This window comes from Daucus carota, chromosome 3 (genome assembly GCF_001625215.2).
Source record: "Daucus carota subsp. sativus chromosome 3, DH1 v3.0, whole genome shotgun sequence".
Lineage (NCBI taxonomy): Eukaryota > Viridiplantae > Streptophyta > Magnoliopsida > Apiales > Apiaceae > Daucus > Daucus carota.
This window is the reverse complement of record NC_030383.2, coordinates 34,409,270-34,424,001: the sequence shown is the minus strand read 5'-3', so window position 1 is coordinate 34,424,001 and position 14,732 is coordinate 34,409,270. Positions and strand designations below refer to the sequence as shown.

Sequence of the window (14,732 nt, the reverse complement as noted above, 5' to 3'; positions counted from 1 at the left end):
AAAAAAACTGGCAAGTAACTTCTGTAATCAACTTCTAATTAAATTCATAAATGTTGCAACCAAACAAATGTACAGTGACCAACACAGCAGAAACTTCAAGAATGGGGGCAAAAATCTATTGCTTGAAAAATGAGCATCCTAATCACTGAGCTGTTGACGCTGAAACTAATTCAAAAATGTATAACGTATAACAAGTATACTGAAGCAGATAACCAATCATATGTGAATGTGAGTTTAGCAACAAACTCAACACCAGAAGGGAAGTATTAACTTGTACTGCATTTTGTTCTTTTGCCATTAGTGACCGAGGTCTAGGTACTCTTTGCTAACCAAAATATATCTGACTCTGTGCTTAAACACACATAAGAGTCTAGCAGGTGTCTCAAAAACGTTAAGCAAATTAGGCCAGCAGCAATACTTTCAGTACGTCAAACATGACCAGATAGTAGCATGTTTGCTAGTTTCCCGCCAAACTCATTTCCTTGTATTTTAGTTTAAAGTATCCAGCAAATTCAAGTTTCCTGTGTGCTAATACCAATTCATGGTTTGCGCCTGTTACTGCGATGTGTCTCCTTTGTGACTCCGTAGTACTGTGGCTGTTTTCTGTTTTTAAATGTGATATAGTTCCATCCTGTAAGCGAACCACCCACGATGTAAGAACCATATAGTCTGCCGCCACTCTCATATGTCATCTTTGGGCTGCTAGGAGCTGCAAAAAGCTTCTTATCATCTGCTTCCTTGGTGACTTGTTTAGCTTGATGGGTTGCTTTTTGTCTTCCCAGGCTCTGTTTAGCTGATTCAGATTGACGAGGTGCCTTGTCCATTTTATCTCTTTTGTTTGCCTCGGTAAGCATCTGTCTGTAATATTCCATCACAAGCTTCATCCCTGAGTTTCACAGGGCATATCCATGTAAACAAGAAAATAATTAGAAACAGCAGCTAGTGGCATCCAAGTGTACACTAAAAGATTACGCCAAGCATTCATTAATTTGCATGTCCATACAATACCAAGGCTGCTGTCAAGAATTATAAGAACAAGCGAGAGTAGGACTAAAAGGATACACCTGGAAGATGGCAACTAGGAAGATCTTGACCAGCAATACATTTGACAATTGTTGAAAATAAGAAACGCAATATTTGTTTGATGTGTCTATGTAATTGACATATACTATGAGCACAAACACGACTTTATAATTGCTGATTGTTCTCTGTCAGCTTTACAGATAAAAATCCGAGGCGGCATTTACCTTGTTCAATATCTGTAGCTGCTTCGCACTTGTGAAAGTCAGGTGTTTCGAGAACCTACGTTATAAAAGATTTGCAATTACAGTCGTCACAAATCACAATCCACAACAGCTGACTATTACAAAAGAATTTAGGAAATATAGTCGGTATCATATGAATAAAAGATATATATTGAACAGCATATCATAATCATTCAATTAATTATAGAATCATTCAAGTATCAAGGCTGAAGAAGATTAATTCTAGCTCTCCTGACTTTGATTTCAGCATAATCATTGAATAAATAACAAGTTGTTCCGAGACGACTACTGTACTTAGATGATATAAGAAAGAAAATAAAATAAAAAGAGCAAACAAATAGAAGAAAGTCATTGAATACATTGGAAGTTATTGTAATGATATATACACAAGTGAATATTGAAGAGAGACAGGGACCTGAAGAAAACGGGGACGAAGAAGAGAAACAAGAGCACGAATCTTGAAATAAGGAGAATCGCGAATGTCAACATCACCAATCTTTCTCTTGCTCACCGCCGGTTTCGCCATTAAACCACTTCTGTTTTACACACCGTTGTCGATGTTGTGTTGTCTCAATTGCTGCAGAAGTCCTGAACAACAACAACAAAAAAAAAACGGCTGCAGAAGCTTCCAGAAGCTTTCAGGGTTTATGCTCAAAAATCAAAATTCGACTCTCTCTCTCTCTCTCTTTCGTATTCATTTGTGGCTAGAGCTGTTCATGAACCGAGCCGAACCGAGTTTTGACATAAACGAGCCGAGTTTTTATATTTTTTCTGACAAACCGAGTCGAGCCGAGCTTTCTTATCGAACAAAAAAAATGTGTTCGAGCTCGAGCTCGTTAACTAACGAGCCGAACACGAGCTTGTTCCCGAACATATCGAGCCGAACCGAGTTTGTTGTTTACCGAACAGCTCGTTACGAGCTCGTTAAAATATTTACCCAACCCAAAAAAAAAACCCGGCCCAATAGTTAAAAACCTAAAGCAAGCGTATAATGTAGTCACTAGTCAGAGCCTCTTTAATCCCTCATTTCTAAATCCCCAAAAACGAATCTTTGATTCAAAACAATCTCCTAAACGGCTAAATCTCGCGTATGCTAATCTCTCGTGAAGTAAATGTGAGTTCCCGGCTTTCTTTATTGTTCCATTTCTATCATCTATGTGCTCTTACTTGTTCATCAATTAGGTTTACAAACTACTAAAACTTTGTCATTTACTTTGTAATTTGTGTTCTTATTTGAATTATTAAGTAGTTTTATAGTTTAAGTTTCTTATATGTGGGTTTTGGTCTATTTTCCCTTGGCTGTGATTAAAAGACTCACCTTCTGTTGTTGATGTTTGCGGACTTAGTTTGGTTTTTTTTTTTTTTTTTAAGTTGAAATGCTGATGATGAGTGATGACTGATGAGTGTTATGTACTTATATATTGTATCTTTATGATTTAATTAGGATGTGATGGCAAAAACTTATATTAAAATTTAGTTTACACATTAGGAATAGTAACAGATTTACAGATGAATTAGAGAAGTAACAGCCAGCTACAAGCCTATAACAAGCACAATGTATCTGAGCTGATATTTACACTCCTCCTAGACCCTCGTCCAATACTTTAAAACCCAAGGGCTTAAACACACTCTCTGTGTCTAACTCTAATGCTACTGCGTCATCTATGTTTTGTAATCCATGTCTTGTTCCAATGTCCACGTGGGCTTATGCTTCTGATTCTTCTGAGGCTGATGAGTGGGAGTATGTTGAAAGTTGTGATGTAGTTGAGGAGAAGGATGTGGGTTTGTGTTGTAATGAGAATCTTGTGTTTGGGTCTGTTCCTTTTATTGTGGTTGATGTGTATACAAGAGATCCCATTATTATTAGTGTAAGTTGAACCTTGCCAATTAAATTTGGGGCGGGGGGAAATTTGGGAACATTTTTTTGGGTACCTAGCATTTTCCTTAATCTTAATGCAAGATGCAATTTTAAATGAGTATCTGTGTTTAGGATAAAAGGAACCGGCTAATTTGCATCAAAATTTTTGTTTTTGTTTATCTATTAAACAAGAATTAGGTAATTGACTGCTTGTGTGTCTTTGTACCAGAATATTGACGGTCGTAGATATTAGTTGCACATCTGAAGATACTTAATTTTAAATACCAAAAACCAATGAGCAGATAGTTTGTTTATGCCAAAAATTGTGTTTGTAAATTATTGTATATGGATAGATTTTCATAGAAAAACTCTCTACTCTTGGGAGGGTAGTTTGTGTACATTTTATCTACTTAGCCTTAGGAATGATGCACCGGATACACTTGGTTAGATTTTGTTATTGTTAACTTCGTATAATGTATTTTGATTAGCATCAAAGACAATGCATGTGTAATTGCATGTGAAGTGAATTGCTGGGATAGCTACTTGTATTAACTTGACCTGGCTTTTGCGATGTTGCTTTGATCCCCTTAATTTCAAACTAGATTTCTGAAGCAAGTAAATAGTTGTTACAGTTACTTTATTGGCATAGATAAGAATTCACCAATGTTGTGCTTCTGAGCTAAATGCAGTTTCTTCTCTCTTGGCATCTGCCCAGACTTTACTAATATTTGGCTCCATCTAGGGTCCCTGACCCAGTGTTGTTCCAACAGGTTCAGAAATGACTTTAGTACACTGTGATCATTTTAGAAAAATACTTATAAGCTGCTTCTTGAACTTGTTCAAATTCCTTTTTAGTGCTCAAAGACTCAAGTCATCTAGTCTGTTGGAATTTGTTGTATTGTATTTACATCACAGGAACTATATATCGGCAACTCCTGATTTATTTGTCGTTGATCATATCCTAATGAATTTGTTAAAATCAGAACCAGTAGCCATATAATATTATTTCTTAGCAGTTATTCAGTATCATCTATTTCCATGAATTCTATACTTTCACCAACTTAATAGTTGATCATATCCTAATCTTGTTCTATGGTGTTGCAGAACTGTAATGGCGCCTTCCAAGAGAAAAAAGAATCACTTTGAAGTTATTCCAGAAAATGCAGAATTTGAACAATTAAGAAGTCTTGGTGATGAATCAGAATCTGAAGATGTCGGTGAAATTGGTGATAATAACGACATATCAGAACAGCAACAAGTTCAAGTGCCTGAACAAGAGGAAATCTCGAGAAAAAGAAAAAGTGGCAGCCATGAAACTCAACAATCACAGCCTTACCAAAAGAAGTCAAGGAAGAAGAAAGCTCGCTGCTGGGCATATATGGACCTGGTCGAAGAAAACCAACAGAAGAGTGCTATTTGTAGATTTTGCAAGCAAAAGATGAAATGTGATGCTACAGGGTGCACAACCACATTAAACAGACATGTCGATAAATGTCTGAAGCCATATGGACAAACAAGTCAAGCACTACTTCAGTTTCAACCGAGTGATACGAAATCGACGGAGGTAACACTTGGTACTTTCAAATATGATCATGCTGAAATGAGAAAAGTTATATCTCATTATATTTTAGTAAATGAACTGCCTTTTAGACATGTTGAGAGCTTTATGTTTGACAAGGTTATGAGAACAGCTACCCCTTTTTGGGAGAAATTTAGTAGGCACGCTGTTAGAAAAGATTGTTTCAGTACTTACGAAATTGAGAAAACTAAATTAAGAGAATTGTTTAAATTAGTTAGAAAGATTAATATTACAACTGATATGTGGACTTCCTCACATCAGAAAATTGGTTATATGGTTGTCACGGGTCACTGGATTGATGCTGATTGGAGGTTAAACATGAGAGTCCTTAACTTTTGTAATGTCCCTCCCCCACATAGCGGATTTATAATTTCAGAAGCTTTGTTCAAATGTTTGGATGAATGGGGAATTATTGATAAAATTGGGACGTTAACTGTAGATAATGTTGCTGCAAATGACGTTGCTTTAAGATATTTAAAACAAACCTTTAGTGTTAGAAGGTCATTGCCTATTGAGGGAAAAATGTTTCACGCTCGTTGCTGTGCACACATATTGAACTTATGTGTGCAGGATGGGTTAGACCCAACTGAGGAAATAGTGGATAAAGTCAGGGATGGGGTTAAGTATATAGCAGCCTCAGAGGGTCGTAGAATTAAGTTTGCTGAAATTTCAAAGTCATTAGGATTGAAATGTAAGAAGCTGATTTTGGATGTTTCAACTTGCTGGAATTCGACATATAACATGTTGGCATGTGCTATTGAGTTTAAAAATGTTTTTCTTATATATATCACATCTGATCAGGGCTTTAAAGTGTATGTACCAAGTGAGGAGGACTGGGAAAGAGTTGCAGGAGTGTGTTTCTTTCTGGAGGTATTTTCTGATGTCACTAAGGTTGTCTCCGGAACGGGGTATTCAACATCAAATTTGTTTTTATCAAAAATAAGAAGAGTCAAGAAAATAATTGACAAAAAAGCCATCGATCCTAATCTGCATATTCGAGAGATGGCACGAAAAATGGAATTGAAGTTTGAAAAATATTTGGGGGAAACTAACTTGGTAATGTGTTAGGTCCAATCAGACGTAGAAGGGGGGGGGGGGGGTTGAATACGTCGTACCAATTTCTTCGATTTAATTTAATTGCGGATAATTGATTAGTCCATATTTTTGCAAATTTAAGTGCTTATTTTTTGTTTATTTTCGTAGTATTAATCGCTTATTTATTTTATTTCAGGAAATTGTAGATAAATAAAGAAAGAAGAGAAAATGCAAGAAAAAGAAGAAAAGGGAAAAGAAAAGAAGAAAAAAAAGAGAGTTGGCAACTAAGGGACACATGGAGGGCCACAATCTTCCCAACACACAAGGCACATGGATGGTCAAGATTGAGCCACCCTACCCCTAAACCCTAATTCTTTAGTTATAAATACCCCCTTCTCTTTACTTGTAATCACCAACCTAGCAACCTAGCCACCTACATCTTTTCTACCTAGTCATTTCTATAGTTAGTATCTTAGATAGATTTACATTTTGCTAGCCCCAATTTCCTTTCCAAGCTTGTATACACTTTTTAATTTTTATGCAAATCTCTTTTAGCTTAATCTTGCATTGTCTTTTTAATTTATGTTCTCCAAGTTGAATGACTCTTCTAAAGTACCACCACATGCTTTTAAGCTTTTGGGAAATGAGGAATCATTGAGCTTGTGATTAGTGTAGATTTATTATCTCTTGAAATAATCAACTAAATCCTAGCACAAAATTAATTTGTGTTAGGGTTTAGCTAGAAAATTCAGGAGTAATTTATTACTTGTTCTCGGTTTGTATTTGTTAGTTTTGCCCTGCTCTCCTTGCTGTTCATTTCATTATTAAACTAAAGATCTCCTCTGTTTTTTTTACCTACAAATGAACACCCCTTCCCCTGTTTCCTTTTATGTATAAAAACTAAAACCCAAACCCCCCTTTTAAACTCGCCTCCCCTGTTCTTTTCGGAACAAACCCACTTCCCGAGTCAGTTGAGTCATCCGCTGAGTCGCCACCGCGGCGCTTCCGAGTTCTGTAGCTGATTTTTGGTTAATTTTATTTTATGTTTTGCTGCTTAAATTCGTTTTTGCTGAGTTTCTTTTCTCTGTTTCACCGAGTCGTTTCTACTGAGTTTGCAGCTGAGTAGATGCCGAGTTTCGGTCCTGTTTTAGTTGAGTGAGTTTTCTTTGAGTTTAACAGTAATTTGCCGAGTCGTGGTATTTGATTTGTTGAGTGTTGAGTTCATTCATTCTGCTGGATTTATCGTTTGTTATTGCCTGTTTCGCGTCTGAGTTGTTTGCTTTGTTATGTCAAGTGGCTGATTTGAGGAGTTGTGGTTGCTATGTTTTTGACTGATTTTAGTTTTGAAATGCTGGGTTTCGATTTGTGTTTCTCCGAGTCTGCTGCGTTCTCCCCGAGTTTATGATCTATGTTAGAGTCGAGTCTATTTGCTCTGTTTTTGTCACTCACCGAGTCAGTCGCCTGGGTTCTTTTGTGGGTGTTAGTTGGTTCGATTGTTGCTGCGTTTTAGGATTAAATTATAGAGTCTGCACTCGACTTATGTTGTGGCTGAGTCGTCGTGGGGTGTGGCTGCATTTTTACTGGGTTTTGTATTGAGTCTGCAGCTAATCGAGTCTAGTGTTTTATGGTTCTGTTTCTTTTGCTTGGGTTCTGATTAGCCGAGTAACCGTTAGTTTTGGTATTGACTCGTTTTGGTGTTGTTGAGTCAATGAGTTTGTTTATTTTGGAGTCACGTTGATGAGTCTGTTATTTTGTTTAAGGTTGCTTGACCAGTCTGTTGTGTGCTTTTGAGTCCCTGGGTTTTGTTTTAAGTTGTGATTTCGTTGGTTTTGTGAAATCGTTTTCCGAGTCAGCATGCTTTTCTTTGCCAGTAGCTTATTTTGTCACCAAGTGATGTCCTGAGTAGTTTATTTTTGGTTAGTTAAATTTCTTTAACTAATCTTGGTAATTAGTTTTGTTAATTTAGAATTATTTAGTTTAATTTTCAATTTAAAAGTTTTAAAATTAATTTTAGAAAATTAAGTAAAAACACCACTTCATATTAATTGTTCTAATCCGCCTAGGTTAATAATAAAGACTTGCGAATAATAATTTTAATCTCTGTGGATCGAATCATAAATATTAAAACAGTGATCGTGCGCTTGCGATTTATAAGGTATATTTTCTAGCACATCAAGTTTTTGGCGCCGCTGCCGGGGATTATAATTAATTTTTCGCACCTTTATTTTTAATCTTTCGGATTAGTTTGTTTCTCACTTTTTATTTTTATTTCAAGGAATTTGGAGGAATATTCGGGAATTGTGGAGTAAGTGGACAAATTTTGCTCGGATTTGGAAGCTTGCTTTGGTATCCCGTATCTCTTCACTTTTATCTTTCGCCTTTATTTAGAAAATCACAAACAAATTTGAAAATTGAAAAACACAAACAAATTAAAAATATTAAAAATCCAAAAATATTAGCTAGAATTACATAATTGTAGCATCATGCATTTTAACACTTAGGAGCACATTATCTAGATTTTAATTTTTGTTTTTAAATTTTCATACCTTAAATTGTGGTGATCGCTGGAGGACCCTAAGGTGCGTTAATTTCTTCCTTTCTTTAGAGTAAATCACGTAGTGTAGAAGCATCCATATTTGTTTATCGCTTTAAATTATCTCGTTGTGTGGTGCATCATTTTAAATAAATCTTAAGGGCAAAACCACTCATAAGATAAGGGAAGGGATTTCATCACTCTTTCCTTGGCCCACAACAATTTAATTCTTCATTTTGCATTCCCTAGCCTTTTAATAAAATTGAATTAGACGTTAGCCCCTAGGATTTCACGCTCAATTAGGAAGGTACCTAAAATACGAGGTAATCTTTAATTATTCCGACTCTTCGGTGTCTAAGGCAAGCGAAAGCTTACCTGGCCGATTAAGGTTTGGTGTCTAAGCGCGGAGATTGGCCTCTTGGCAATGCCTGCTCCAAACTGGCCAGACCGGTCCGAATAATTTTGGATTTATCGAGTTTTGGTGGTCCTTAACGTTAGGAGCAAGGTCTAGTTCATTTTTATTAAGGAACCCTAGAATTAAGTTTTTCTTTCACTTTTACACCCTTTCTTTTGTTTGTTTTAATTTCTTCGCACTTATTTGCTACGTGTTTACTATCTAGTTTATGCGAACTACTTGGGTTAGGAGCGAATCATCTAGATTAGTTAGACCAATCATCGAAATTCCTTCTTCGTCCTCTTTGGACTCCGAACCCATAGAAGCTAGCGAACCGATAGTAAACATGGCGTTGTCTCTTAAAGACCGTTGTTACCCGTCCCGTTCCGCTCAACCATCGTGCATCACCCTTCCTCCCGTTAATGGGAATAATTTCGAGATTAAGGCACATCACATTAGTATGTTGCCTAAATTTTTAGGGAGTGATGGTGAGGATCCATATCTCTTCATTCAAGAATTTGAGGAGGTTTGTGGTTTACAAAAACTCCAACAATTGAGCGAAGACTCCATTCGGCTTAGATTAATCAACTTTGCTTTAAAAGAAAATGCTAAAAAATGGTTGTATAGTCTTCCCGTCAATTCTATTTCCACTTGGGAGGGGTTTGTGGTAATGTTTCTTAAAAAGTATTTTCCAAACCATAAAACGACTCGAATTACAAATGAAATAAATCAATTCCATCAAAGGGAAAATGAGTCATTTTGGAAATTCTTTGATCGTTTCAAAAATCTTTTATCACAATGCCCCCACCATGGAATAGAGAAATGGAGACTTTGCAAGATTGTGTACGAGGCCTTAGATAGTCAAACCACCGCTTTATTAGAGTCTATGTGCCAAGGAAAATTCATGGAGAAAGATGAGGATCAAGGGTGGGAATTTTTCGAGGACTTAGCCGAGAAAACAATGTTATGGGAGTCTACTAGGGAACCTAAAAAGTCGATCGAGGCGTCTAGCTCTAGGGGTTTGCACTCGATAGGAAACAATGTGGCAACCGATGCCAAATTAGCAACCCTTACTAAGAGACTCGAGGCTTTGGAGTCTCATAGTAGCCCTTCATCTTTGCCTATGTTCCCGAATTATAATGCTCCCCATCCCGAGATACAACAATCTCACGATTTTGAGCAAGTGAACGCGATGTTCCAACCAAAGCCTAGAAATGACCCGTTTGCACCAACGTACAACCCCGGGTGGAAGAATCACCCGAATTTCTCGTGGAACCAAGGTCAAAACTTTCAAGCTCCACAACCTAATTTTCCTAGGCCCAATCCCAATTCTTTTCCGAATTATCAAAACCCGAGTCAAGCCCCGTTAAATCCTCCCGGTTTTAATGATTCGGATAAGAGACTCAATTCCTTAGAGAAGAGCATAGAGGCCTTAGTGAAATCGCAAACTAATTTGACCCAATCCCAGCAAACTTTCATGCAAACTTTAACCCAAGATAGGCAACTTTTGCATTCTAATGTGCAAGCCGTCTCTAAGTTAGAGTCCCAATTGAGTCAATTAGCGAGCACGTTGTGTGAACGAGAAAAGAACAAATTCCCTAGTCAACCGGAGCCGAACCCAAAATTTCCACTTAATCAAAGACCCCCGGATAATGTGCATTCGGTCATTTCTCTTAGGTCGGGTAAACAAGTTGATACCCAAGTTGGTGAGAACCTCGGTAAGAAAGGGGATTCGACTTCTAACCCAAGTCCACCCCGCACTACCATTAATCATGACAAACCCGAGTGTTCAAAAGCCCGTGAGGAGTCGAGTGACCCAAACCCGGAACCCGAGTTGCAAAGTGAAGTAGTCTATAAACCGAGAGTCCCTTACCCACAAAGACTTATTTCACCTAAGCAATCGGCCCAAATGGAGAAGATTTTGGAAGTATTTAAGCAAGTCAAGGTGAACATACCCCTTTTAGATGCAATTCAACAAATTCTTTCATATGCTAAGTGTCTTAAGGAGTTATGTACCCATAAGAGAACCAACCATGTCCCTAAGAAAGCTTTCCTTACATCTCACATTAGTTCGATTCTCTCAAACCAAATTCCCGTGAAATACAAGGACCCCGGTTGTCCTACAATTTCATGTGTCATAGGAGAAACTTTTGTGGATAAGGCGTTACTTGATTTAGGGGCTAGTGTTAATCTCCTTCCATATTCTGTCTACCAAGCCTTAGGTTTAGGGGAGCTCCGACAAACTAATGTCACACTTCAATTAGCCGACCGATCCGTGAAAATTCCTAAGGGAATGATCGAAGATGTGCTAATTAAAGTAGGTGATTTCGTGTTTCCCGTAGATTTTGTCGTCCTAGAGACCGAGCCGGTTAGGAACCCTAAGAATCAAATTCCCATAATCCTAGGACGACCCTTTTTAGCTACATCCAACGCATTGATTAATTGTAGGAACGGCTTAATGAAGCTAACATTCGGTAACATGACAATCGACCTCAACATATTTCATGTAGGGAAACAATCCGATGATTTCTATGATCAACCTATGGATGTTAATCTAATTGATGAAATAGTTGATCAAGATCTCATGAATCCTAAAGATGCCCTTGAATTTTGTTTAAAACATTTTGGAGAGGATTGGGATGCTTCCAACTATACACATGAGGTCAACCAAATGTTAGAATCCACCATTCCTACAAGTCAAGAGCGTGATGTTGAACCCGAGCATTTGCCTTTACCAAAGAAAACCGTTGAGTCACAACCGCCAGAGTTAGAACTCAAACCTCTTCCCGACACTCTTAAGTATGCTTTTCTAGGCCCTAACGAGTCATATCCTGTTATCATTGCCTCTAATTTGACTACGTCACAAGAGGAAGAACTTTTAGGAATCCTTAGAAAGCATAAGGGAGCGATAGGGTGGAGCATTTCGGACATTAAAGGAATTAGCCCGGCGATTGTCGAACATAGGATTCATTTGGTAGAAGATGCAAAGCCCGTGAGAGAACCTCAAAGGAGGTTGAATCCTCCCATGATGGAGGTAGTTAAGAAAGAGATTCTTAAGTGCTTAGACAATGGGATCATTTATCCCATTTCCGATAGTAAGTGGGTGAGTCCCGTTCATGTAGTGCCTAAAAAGTCGGGCATTACTTTGGTGACCAATGAGAACAATGAGCAAGTTCCAACCCGTGTTCAATCCGGTTGGAGAATGTGCATAGATTTTAGGAAGCTCAATGCCGTCACTAGGAAAGATCATTTTCCTTTGCCCTTTATCGATCAAATGCTAGAGAGGTTAGCGGGTCATGCGTTTTATTGCTTCTTAGATGGTTACTCGGGATATTTTCAAATCCCGATTGCACCCGAAGACCAAGAAAAGACCACTTTCACTTGCCCTTTTGGAACCTTCGCTTATAGACGTCTAGCTTTCGGCCTAACCACGGGCCCATCCACGTTCCAAAGGTGCATGACTAGCATCTTCTCGGAAATGATAGGTGACTTTCTAGAAGTCTTCATAGATGACTTTTCCATCTTTGGACCGTCTTTTCACCAATGCCTTAACAATCTAGACTTAGTTTTGAAAAGATGTGAGGAAACGGATTTAGTGCTAAATTGGGAGAAATGTCATTTCATGGTTAAGGAGGGAATCGTTTTAGGACATAAAATTTCTGAAAAAGGGATCGAAGTAGACAAGGCTAAGGTCGACCTAATAGCTAATCTCCCACCTCCCAAGTCCGTAAAGGAAATTCATTCTTTCCTTGGACATGCGGGATTTTATCGTAGATTCATCCAAGATTTTAGCAAAAAGGCCCGACCTTTGACCAACCTTCTAGCTAAGGATGTCAAATTCGAGTTCACAATCGAGTGTGTTCATGCCTTCGAAGACCTTAAGAGAGAATTAACTTCGGCCCCGATCATAAAGTCTCCCGATTGGAGTCAACCTTTTGAGCTTATGTGTGACGCATCCGATTATGCGATAGGAGCGGTTTTAGGACAACGAATAGATAAGAGGCCTCATGTCATTTACTACGCTAGTAAGACCTTAAATGATGCCCAACTCAATTACTCTACCACCGAAAAGGAACTTCTAGCCGTAGTCTTTGCCTTAGAAAAATTTCGCTCTTATCTTATCGGGTCTAAAATCATTGTTTACACCGATCATGCTGCTCTTAAGTACCTTTTCTCTAAAAAAGACTCAAAAGCCCGATTGATTAGATGGGTGTTGTTGCTCCAAGAGTTTGACTTAGAGATTAGGGATAAGAAAGGTTGCGAGAATGTCGTCGCCGATCATCTCTCTCGATTAGTGGTTGAATCCACTAACGACTTGCCCTTAAGCGAGTCATTTCCCGATGAACACCTTCTCTCAATTTCCACTCTCCCTTGGTTCGCCGACATAGTCAATTACTTAGCAACCGGTGACATTCCCTCGACATGGTCCAAAAATGATAAAGCCAAGTTCTTTTCTCAAGTGAAACATTTCTTTTGGGACGACCCATATCTCTTTAAACATTGTCCCGATCAAATCATTAGGAGGTGTGTCCCAAATAGTGAGTTTCATAGCATCCTCTCGTTTTGTCACGATCAAGCATGTGGAGGTCATTTTAGTGCGAAAAAGACCGCCGCTAAAATCCTCCAATGCGGTTTTTATTGGCCTAGTTTGTTTAAGGATTCCGCCGAGTATTGTTCTGCATGTAGTAGGTGTCAACATCTAGGAAGAATCACTAGGAGGAACATGATGCCTATGAGCCCAATCCTTGTTATAGAGCTCTTTGATGTGTGGGGCATAGATTTCATGGGCCCATTTCCTAATTCGTTTGGCCACCTTTACATCCTTCTAGCGGTAGATTACGTTTCTAAGTGGGTAGAAGCCATTCCGACCCGGTCCAATGACAACAAGGTTGTCCTTAGATTCCTTAAAGAGAATATCTTTTCTCGATTTGGGACGCCTAGGACTATCATTAGTGACCAAGGAACTCATTTTAAAAACCGTCAATTCGAGTCACTTCTTAAGAAGTACTCCATCACTCATAGGCTTGCTACCCCTTAACATCCTCAAACTAGTGGCCAAGTAGAGGTTTCGAACCGGCAAATTAAGCAAATCTTAGAAAAGACGGTCAACTCGAATAGGAAGGATTGGTCCACCAAGTTGATAGACGCCTTATGGGCCTATCGGACCGCCTTTAAGACCGTCTTAGGAATGTCTCCTTATAGACTCGTGTATGGTAAAGCTTGCCATTTGCCGGTTGAGTTAGAGCATAGGGCCATGTGGGCCATTAGAGAATTGAACTTTGACTTACCCACCGCCGGTAGTCATCGGAAGTTGCAATTGACCGAGTTAGACGAACTTAGAAATGATGCCTACGAAAACGCTAAAATTTACAAAGAGAGAACTAAGGCCTTCCATGATAAGACTATTTTGAGAAAATCCTTTTCTCCCGGCCAAAAAGTTCTTCTCTACAACTCTAGGCTTCATTTGTTTCCCGGTAAGTTACGTTCTAGATGGGACGGTCCTTACATTGTTCAAGTTGTGTTTCCTCACGGTGCTGTTGAAATTCACGATCCTAAAAATGGTAATGTTTTCAAAGTTAATGGTCAACGTCTTAAACCATTTTTAGAATTCCCTGTTGATTCGGAGGAAGAGGTCATCCACCTCATCGACCCTTGATCATGTAAGTTGCTTCAGTAGTTAATAAAAATCCCCTTCATCTCCTATTCAGGTATTTTTCCTCTCTACTCTCTCATTTCAACTCTCTCTTTTGCATACATTGAGGACAATGCATGATTTAGGTATGGGGAGGGCTTTAGTGTAATTCTAAAAAAATGAAAACCCTAAAAATTGAAAAATCATAAAAAACCAAAAATAGAGATGTTTTAGCTAAGTTGTCTTTCCCTCACTTGAACTTTAGGAGTAGTTGGTGTTTAGCATGTTTTCGAAAAGAATATATATATGTAGTGTCTTTTAGATAATTTGAACGTAGTTGAGTAAGGTTGTTTTTTTTTGAAACTTGTATCGACTGATTTGTACTCTAAATTCCAAGATGACACACACTTTGCACAAGACCTTTGATGGAGAGATT

At 38.3% G+C, this 14,732-nt stretch overlaps 2 protein-coding genes across 2 annotated transcripts; one reads left to right on the top strand and one right to left on the bottom strand.

Annotated features, from left to right (window-relative positions):
* Positions 1–5: 5 nt before the first annotated feature.
* Positions 6–1,947, bottom strand: LOC108214638 (uncharacterized). The gene is made up of 3 exons (XM_017386761.2): positions 1,681–1,947; positions 1,248–1,302; positions 6–886 (listed from the first exon to the last, which is right to left on the bottom strand). Exons 1-3 carry the CDS (start codon positions 1,789–1,791, stop codon positions 540–542), a joined length of 513 nt encoding a protein of 170 aa, XP_017242250.1. The 5' UTR covers positions 1,792–1,947; the 3' UTR covers positions 6–539.
* A 7,306-nt stretch (positions 1,948–9,253) lies between these two features.
* Positions 9,254–14,133, top strand: LOC135151067 (uncharacterized). Its single transcript, XM_064088596.1, has one exon. The coding sequence runs from the start codon at positions 9,335–9,337 to the stop codon at positions 13,700–13,702; it is 4,368 nt and encodes a 1,455-aa protein (XP_063944666.1). The 5' UTR covers positions 9,254–9,334; the 3' UTR covers positions 13,703–14,133.
* Positions 14,134–14,732: the final 599 nt, after the last annotated feature.